Here is an 8,711-nt window from a genome sequence, read left to right as displayed (position 1 = left end):
ACCGTCATCTGGTTTTGTAACAAACGTTATCGCGTGTCGTCTTGGCTGTTGCTTCCCGTCACACGTGGCTGGCTCCCAGGCTGGCAGACTCTGGTGCTCTCTCTGTGGTCACTCTGCACACTTTTTCCAGCGTGGAGGTGTCAGGGAAGCCAGGCTCCTCCTCACGATGGCCGAGGTCTCTGCAGGGCTGTGTGTCCGAACCCAGCTCCGTGAGGCTGATGGAGACTTGGCAGGAACCCCAGAGTGCTGGTCAGAGCGGTCTTCTCAGTTTTACAGAAGGGAGCTGGAAGTCCCTTCACTCGCCGCTGGGGTGACGAGAGCTGCTGTGGGCCTCTTCCACTGCCTAGGTATTCTTTATAACCTCAACCCTGTTTATTTCTATTTATTTTCAAATTTGGGGAAAGGAATGGCAACCCGCTCCAGTATTCTTGCCTGGAAAATTCCATGGACAGAGGAGCCTGGGGGGCTACATACAGTCCATGGGGTCACAAAGAGTCAGACACGACTGAGCGACTAACACCTTCCCTTTCATCTTTAAAGGTTTTATAGCAGCTTTATTTAAGCCCTGGTTTGGTAGCTGGTTGGGCTTGCTCTGGTCCGTGTGAGAGCGCTGGCCGCCCACCCCCTGTGCCTCCCAGTCAGGTGACCGGGCGGCACTTCCCCACGAGCCAGCCGGTCTCTCCCAGCTCAGGAAGCCCCCTCCTCACGCAGGTGGATGTGAGGGTGCAGAATCAGGGCCGGACTGGACGTCCGACTAGACGGGGAGTGGAGGCGGGGGCCAGGCTCTGGTGAAGGAGCAGAGCGTGGAGGGGAGCAGGGGAACAGAGATCAGAGTCCGGACGCCAGTGAGAAGCTGCCTGAGGCCCGGCTGGACCCTGGGCCAGCGGGGAAGGGAGGGCCCCCATGAGAACGGGAACACGGCAGCGTCTGAGTTTGAATCTGGGTGTGAGGCAGGAGGCAGATGGGCCCCCTAGGGTAAAGTGATCGGAGACATTCCCTGTGGGTGGGAACGCCAAGACAAGACAAGAATAGCAGGGCAACTAAGGGAGGAGGCGGGGCCCCACCCAGACCTCACGCTGCTTCTTCTCCCGTCCTGGAGACCTCCCCGACCACGTGCAGAAAAGGCTCCTTGGAGGCCAAAGGGGAGTCACGTCAAGGATGTTCTACCTAGACGCCCTTTTAGTAAAATCTACCTTGGCTGAGATGCGTGCGTGCACACGGGAGGATCCTGAGATGCAGGGGAAGTGGGCTGGGAGCCAGGCACGCCGAGGTGACTGGCCGAACGAAGAAATGCCACGGGAGTGACTGGAGCTGCCACGGGGGGACCCAGGGGCTGTCCCTCTGAGTCTGCCCCGTGCCTGCCTATCCACGTCCTTTTCCCTCTTAGTAGCTGCTTCACTGCTTCCACCTTTGTGGGAACTCTCCTGTAAGGCCGGGGCCGGGCCCTTGTTACTGACCACCATCTAGTGACCAGGATCTGGTGCTCTCACCAGTGGGACCCGGCCTCCGTCTCTGGGAGCCCAGGCCCCGCTTCATGCTGCTGCAGGCCACAGGCACCAAGATTGGGGGCGGGGGAGGGGGCAGGACGGCACGTCGGGTTCTCAAGTCTTTAACCGAAGGTCGGGACGTGATGGCACAGCCCGGGCCATCTCTGCTGGCAGGGTCCTGGGAGACCCCAGGTGGACAGTCCCCTCCCTGTGATGGAAGCAGCATGGCAGAAAGCTCTTTCCAGACTCCCACCTACCAGCTGGAAAAAAGGAGATGCAGGTTTCTCAAACACCCAGGCCCCCAGAATCAGTCACCCCTAGATAAGTCTCAGATCTACAGGCAGGTGGGCTGTAGAGTGGCTGAGGGCGCTGAGGTGTGGGTGACAACCCCACCCTTCTGCCGTGTGATTGTGACAAGTGAGACCTGCTGGTCACCGTGTCCCCACTGGGCCTCTGCTGGGGTCTGACACCCGCGTCCATGGAGCTGGCGTCTGAGGCCGCCCCGGCTGTGGCCTCCCTGCCTCGAGAGTGGCCTTGGGGGCACACGGACGCTGGGGTCACTGTGTCTGCGGGCCCCGCTGGCCTTCCCTCCCCAGGCCTCCCCGAGGGCGGGCGGGGCTGCTGCTCAGGGTCCAGCACGGGTCCCCACAGAGCTGGCGATTTAGCAAGAACACAGCTTGTCCGGGCTGTTTCATTTAATAAAATTTTACAAAAGTCAGTGCCGCCTGCTGGGCTCTTTCGTTGGAGGGGTCTCTTCCTTAGCTGATGACAGGCCGCTCACCTGCTGGCAGGCAGGTGTGGCTGCTGCAGGGAGCACGCTTGCTCTGGGGAAACGGCACCCCCACCCCCGCCGCACGCCCAGCCGCATGAATACCCGGGCCGGGGGCCACTGCAGCAGCAACACACGCAGGGCCTTCCAGGGCCCTGACGGCTGCTCCCAGTGACAGTCCCAGCCGCGTGCCAGGCCAGCCTGGGGTCCGGGCAGCGTGGTTCAGGCACAGGGCCTGGGGTCTCACAGGTGCCCCCAGAGCCACCTTCCTTCTCCCCCACCAGGCTGGGGCGGGGCTCCTGGGGACCCGGGCGCACCCTTCCTGGCGGCTGGCCCTGCTGAGAAACGCACCCCCTCATCAGAGTGTCCACCCTGACGTGGACCACCTCCACGAAACCGTTCTGGTTTCCAGTACCAAACCAGACTGGGAAGACATGGTGAAATCCCGCATCAACACACAAAAGTTCTCCCACTTTAGCAAATGTCACTATTAAACAATGTCAGTTTTAAGTTACGAGGACTGAAAATCTTCTTTTTCCTTGGAATTGTGATGTACTGCCCATTTCCGTGTACGGGGGTCTTCAGGAAGAGGCTGTAGGTGATCAGGCTGCCCTGTCCACCACCTGGCGTCCCCGAGAGCTGCCAAGAGAGGAGGGACCGGTCAGGGCGAGCACACGTGCCCTCCGGGATGCCCCGGCCGCTGGCACCTGGCCAGCTCATCTTGGGCCTTCCCACGCGCTGTCAACACGAAGGAGCTCTGGACGAAGCCACAGCTTCTCCCCGAGCGGACAGGTCGGGATGGCGCCTGAGGGTAGCTCTGGCCTGACCGGGTGGGCCTCCTGGTCCTCCTCCCGCCCAGCCGCGGCCCCTGGACGTTCATGTTGGGCCACCGCTGTGCTCCGGTCCCCGTTGGGGCTGCCGCGGGAGAAGGGCTGCTGGGGACACTTAGGTCTTGGTGCTGTAAGAGAGCCCAGCCACATGCCTCTGGAAGGTTCTGCCTCCTGCCCCGTGACGTTTCTGCAGAGCAGAGGTCCGGCCCACGGGCTGGACTGCCCCGCCCTCCTCCCTAGCTCCACTCAGGCCCCTCCCCACATGACCCCCTCTCAGCCCCTGTGCGTCAGGCCTTGGCCCTGGGGGCGGGATGCCCACCTCCTGGGCAGCGTGGGGTGGGGATCGCAGGTGGACAGGTCCCTCCGGGTGGAGCTCAGGGCTCTAGAGGCGATGGGCTGGTCAGGGCGTCCCCCTCCCAACGCCTGCTCCAAGGGTGGGTGGAGACCCCATTCCTGGAGAGGCTTTTCCGGGCGAGGGGCTGTGGGATGGAGCCCCTTCCTCCTGCCTGGGCCCCACCGTGCAGTGGAGAGGAGCTGCCGCCCGCCCCCGCGGCACTCCTGGACTCAGAGCCACAGGTGAAGCAGCGTGACTCATGCTCACCTTGGTCTGGATCAGGGCTCTGCAGCGCTGCAGGCGGAAGCCGAGCTCTTCGGGCTCGTGGAGGCCAGGCTCGCCCAGAGTGCGGCCAGGGCTCCCTGAGAGGCTCTGAGAAAGCAAACCAGAGTCAGCCAGAGGGACAGAACGTTAGAGGGTCTTCTCCTCCCAGCTTCCCTTGCCACCTGGGCCTCCGGCACATCTCCCTGTAAAATGGCAACGCGGCTCCGACCTGGGCTCCACGGGGGGCCGCCCCTGTGCACCCTGGCCCTGCGGTGTCCCTCCCGAGGAGCTACACCAGACAGGCAGCCCAAGGAAGCAGCAGCAAGCCGCTGGTGCGCCCGCCCCCTCCCCAGCCCGATGCGGGCCCTGCGGTGCGCTGCGCAGCGCGGCCGGCAAAGTCGTCATGTGGTCTGGCAGCCTCCGGGAACCCCTCTCTACCCAGGTCAGCCCACCTTCTGAGCAGCGTCTACTCCAAGAACAGGAAGGAAGTTTTCCCGACTGCGGGACTCGCTCCAGACGCATCGGGAGATCGTCGCGGTCCTGGTGTTGTGAAGAGCCCTCCAGAGTTTTCTAGATTCAGAACTGGAAAAGAGCTGCCCTAATTACAGGGCAAGCTGGAAGGCCTTCAGAAGGGAGGCACAGAGGGCATCTGACCCTCCAGCATTCTGAACGCAGAGCCCCGGCTTTTGTTTCTTTGTTCATTTGCTCAAGCATCTACTCAACCAACACCGCTCCCTCCTCCCGGCTTTGTCTCCACAGAGCTCATCCCTGGCCTGAATGACTGATTCCACCACCGTGTGTCTCCTCCTAGGGCAGAAGCTCCAGGGGGCTAGATATACTCTGCCATCTTGCTCCCGGACGATCTCAGGTGCCTGGAACCAGGCCAGGTGCCAGAGAGATGCCCACAGACAGAGAAGCAGATGCCAGAGTGGGTGCTGGGGCCCCGCCCGGTGGACTGGCCCGGCCTCCGGGAGCGAAGGCCTCCAGGAGGGAGGGCACGGCTGGTCCCCAAACAGCTCCAGGGTGAAAGCGCCAAGCCGAGCCAGGTCCCGACCCCCAGGCCCACCTGTGCGTACAGGTGCCCCGGGCTCACGCCCCCTGCCTGCGGGCCTGGACCACAACCTGGGGAAGCAGTGTGCCCTAGGCGCGCTTCAACCCTGGTCCCCGGGCCTCTGCTGGTCGGGGAGAGTGCTCTGGGCAGGCTGGCTCAGACCCCTGCCAGGGCCCAGGAGGGCCCGCCTGCAGCGCTGTCTGCAGTATTAGCCTGTGAGGCGGGTTTAGGTCCCAGAGGAGCTGGCTCCCAGCCACCTCTGCCGTCCCTCTGGGGCCTGGGCCCACCTCACCGTTCACTTGAGCTAGTATGGTTTTCTGCTAAGGCCGTCTGACGAAATGGCCATCGGCAGACAAGCACCTCTGTGACCTGTGATCCCAGGGACTTGGCCCTGGGAGTAGCAGCCCTGAGGTGGACTGAGAACCTCTCCAGGAACTGGGGGGTCACTCGCTCCCGTCCCCCAGGAGCCCGAGCCCGCCATGCCAGCCCCCGGGGTCCTCCGGAACCCGCCACGCTCCCACCCAGACCCGAGGAGCTGGCCCTCCCCGGCCCACTCTGCTCCGGACCTGCTGGAGGGGCCCCGAGGTGGGGCTGGACAGGCCTGTTCAGAGGACGGGCGGCACCCGTGCCAGCCGCCCTTCGACCCTTTGACCTCAGGTGGTGGGACCTCGGGAGGCTCAGTGTTCTCCACAGAGGTCGAAGCAGACCTCATGACCCCAAGACCACCAGCTCAGCCTGCCGGACGACATGTGAGTACCGACTTCAGTTCATTACCACAGTTTATGCACGGATTCAAGGCCAGAGTTTTCTTCATTCCTTGTTTCTAAGAAGTGGTCTAAGGTGGAGATGCCCTCGGGGGCCTGTGGGACTGGTACTTCTTGAAAAGCAGACCTGAAAACATCCTCACAGCTGACAATGGGCTGAAAAAGAAGAAAAACACACCAAAGCTAGGAAACATACACACATCATGTCACCTTATTCCAAATATGTAATTTTGGTACAAATGAAATTTGTAAATGATTATATATCGTTGCTGCTACTGAATCATGACATATTTGTTCCTAAAAATCATTGCACTGTGAGTCGTGCCATGGAAATGGGTGTGTGGGAAAGTGTGATCATGGCACAACAGTCATAAACGTCATCAGTGACACACAGAAAAAAGACGTACCCAGTGAAAATGCGAGTGCTGTTTTGCACGTGTGAATTGGTTGAGAAATCTGTCCCCACTGCAGTAAAAATGGCACTTCCCGGAAGAGAGGTTTGTGGGTTGTGAGAAGTGTGAAGTACTGGAAGGTGAGCTGTCTGAGGTCGGGGGTTAGGTGGGGGAGCCCCCAGGGGCGGGGGATGCGTGTGGCAGACCGAGGTGGCTGGGAGAGGTGGGCATGTGTGTGGTGTATATTCACGTGGGCCTCAGCTCAGCAGGTGTGGTTTTCTGCATTCACCCCGTGTTTGCGGCGAAGTTCACATTACGCTCAAATTGTTCCCCGATACAGTAACTGCACTGGAAGACAGTCCTGTCTTCAAAACAAGCGTTAGAGCAGAGGTAACTGAATGGGGAGTGGATCTTGTCAGAGGGCCAGGGAAACACTGCCGGGTTTAGAAAGCAAACGGTCCACCCTAGAACCAGCGGACCTTTTCCTCTCCTCCCTTCTGTGTTTCGCTTTTGGTGTTAGGGGTAAATCACGAGGCAAGAGAGAGCAGAGAGAGAGACGGGTGAGAGGCAGTCACAGTGAAGGGAGACGCTGGTGGTCAGGGCAGGACTGGAGGGATGAGGGGTGCGTGATGGGCTCTCCAGGCCGCCTCCAGCACCCCGTCACTAACACACACTGACATGTGATCCGGCAAGGTTTTCTAAGTAAGGAGATTATGGACTCAAACAAAATGCTCTTCCCCCACATGCCCAGAACTGGGCCCAGGAAAACACAGCCCAGTTGATGGAGAGTAGGCAGACAGGAAGGTGAAGGGAACAGAAAGCAGGAGGGGGCCAGGATGAAGGCCCAGAGACAAGTGGACCCCCTCCCTGACCAGTCCCCCACCACAGGGTAGGAAACACTTCCTATGCAACATGGCCAAGACTTTAGAAATACCTCAGAAGGGGTGATGGCGCCGGTTCCTGTCACTCCACCCTGGTGAGGCTGGCTAGAACAGTGCTCCTTTTGGGCAGAAGCTGTTCTCCACGGCTGAGAGGCTGAGGGCCTCTCCCGGAGCTCAAAGGACTTAGAGAATTGTTCAGAGCTGGCTGAGGATTCTCGAAAGCCTTCAAACTCCCCCCAGGCGCTGCTGTGTTCCCCAGGGTCTGGACCCCTGGCGGTGCTGGTAGACAAGCCCTCGAAGCTGTCCCCAGAGATCCTGGCTTCCCCATCCAGCGGGGGAAGGGTGGAGTGGGGCCTCGCCCACTCCACAGCGTCACCGCTCTGCCTCCCAGGTGCACCGAGGTCTTTAGAAACCTGGTGGAGGGAACCCCCGCCTGCTTGCTCTGGGAGGTCACTCAGAAAGGCGCAGACAGGGAGCCCCTGGCCAGGTGTGCCCCTCAGCTCCCGCTGGTCTTGCATGTTGGTGCCCCCGGCCCGCACAGACGCGATGGGAAGATGCTCAGGAGACATCCATACTGCTGTGAGAGAGCAGCTCCAAGTAGACAGCGCTGGAGGGGGTCACCTGCTCGCCCACGGCCCAGCAGCTGCCCACGGCTTCCTCAGGAGTACAGATGGCCTGGTGTGAGTCCACTGTCGCTGTGGAAGGGACACAGACTGCCTGGTCACCCAGGAAAAGTGACCGGAGCCGCTGCCCGGTTTCCTCCTCCGCGCGCCTGGGCGACCGGTCCAGCACAGGGGCGTGTCCTAAAGACCAGACAGGTCCTGGGGGTCAGCACAGCCTGGCAGGGTGGGCGGGCTGCGGGGTCCCGCCTCGGTCGCCGTGGGCAAGGGTCTGCGAGGCCCAATCTGCCAGAGGAGGGGAGAGTCGGGGCGCCCGCGGCAAGGCAGGGCCCAGAGGGCCCCGAGAGTTGGGCCGGGGGCTCGGGTAGTTCCCTCTCCGGGAGGGGAGCGGAGATCCGAGGCGGCCGCTGAGGACCCCGATCGGGTCTGGCCTAGGGCTCCTGAGGGGCGGACTCAGGGCGCTGGAGCCCCGGCCCGCACCCACCTCGGCTGCCTCGCCGCCTCCGCCCGCCGGCGCAGCAGGGATGCCGGGTGTCGCTAGGCCGGCGCCGGACCGTTGCCCGGCAACGACGCGCGCCTGTCCCGCTTCCGGCGTCTGCCGCCCTGACGTCAGCGCGCCGGCGCCGCGCGGGCGTGGCAACGCCAGGCCCCGCCCCTGCACCGGCGGAGCCAGGCTCCGCCCCCTGAGCGGGCCCGCCCTGCGTGGGCCCCGTCACCTTGCGCCAGTCGGCCGCCGAGTGAAGGGGCTCTCCTTCGGTTAGATACGTCCCTCGCTCAGCCGCCCCCTTGCAGCTGCCCCGCGCGGCCGGGAGGAGCAGGCGCCCGCTGCCCGCACCGGCAGTCCTCCCAAGCCGGCTGCCCTCCGCTGCCCCTCGCTCCGCGGCCCCGCCGCAGCGGGGGTGTCTAGCTGTGTGATGCCCAATCCGGAACCCCAGGGTCCCAGCGTGGTCACCAGCCAGCCCCAAGGCAGAGCAGGGCCAGCCTGGGCCATGGGCCATCAGACCCTCCTGCCACCGCTGGCCCAAGGGCAAGGTGGGCATTAACGGCCAGCCTCACCCTCCTGCCAGCTCCCCCCCAGGCATTCTGGGCCCTTCTCCATCTTACCCAGTCTCATGAAGTCAGCCCTCCGCAGACTCCACCATCATGCCCCCGCGGAAGCCCTGATCCACGCCCTGTCTCCTGGTCTACTTCCATGCTCAGATTTCTCCACCCTGTGACCTAGGGATCTCCCTGGGCCCTGTCCAGTTTGCATGAATCACTGGTTCTCTCCCTGGTCCTTCTCAGCCAAGCTACAGAAAATTTCAATTTTGAAAATGGCT

At 62.4% G+C, this 8,711-nt stretch overlaps 1 protein-coding gene across 4 annotated transcripts; it reads right to left on the bottom strand.

The window, feature by feature from the left end:
- Positions 1-2,167: 2,167 nt before the first annotated feature.
- Positions 2,168-8,711, bottom strand: CLBA1 (clathrin binding box of aftiphilin containing 1). 4 transcript variants are annotated; one of them, XM_043490228.1, is made up of 6 exons: positions 8,497-8,711; positions 6,826-7,575; positions 5,510-5,655; positions 4,137-4,266; positions 3,688-3,792; positions 2,168-2,895 (listed from the first exon to the last, which is right to left on the bottom strand). In XM_043490228.1, the coding sequence occupies exons 2-6, from the start codon at positions 7,339-7,341 to the stop codon at positions 2,731-2,733; spliced, it is 1,062 nt and encodes a 353-aa protein (XP_043346163.1). In that variant the 5' UTR covers positions 7,342-7,575; positions 8,497-8,711; the 3' UTR covers positions 2,168-2,730. The 4 variants fall into 4 exon arrangements, with proteins under 4 accessions (XP_043346163.1, XP_043346164.1, XP_043346162.1 ...); XM_043490229.1 differs by having other exon boundaries at positions 6,826-7,467; XM_043490227.1 differs by lacking the exon at positions 8,497-8,711 and adding an exon at positions 7,877-7,984 and having other exon boundaries at positions 6,826-7,467.

The sequence above is a fragment of the Cervus canadensis genome, chromosome 17, assembly GCF_019320065.1.
Source record: "Cervus canadensis isolate Bull #8, Minnesota chromosome 17, ASM1932006v1, whole genome shotgun sequence".
NCBI lineage: Eukaryota > Metazoa > Chordata > Mammalia > Artiodactyla > Cervidae > Cervus > Cervus canadensis.
Note: the sequence above shows the minus strand (reverse complement) of the source record. Positions and strands in the feature narration are given on the sequence as shown.

Coding starts and splice junctions, on each gene's coding strand:
- CLBA1 (XM_043490228.1), bottom strand. CDS start 7,341: ATGTCTCCTGAGCATCTTCCCATCGCGTCTGTGCGGGCCGGGGGCACC. Junction 5,656..6,825: donor GCGCCATCACCCCTTCTGAG/GTATTTCTAAAG, acceptor CTTCTTTTTCAG/CCCATTGTCAGCTGTGAGGA. Junction 3,793..4,136: donor GAGTAGACGCTGCTCAGAAG/GTGGGCTGACCT, acceptor TTGCTTTCTCAG/AGCCTCTCAGGGAGCCCTGG.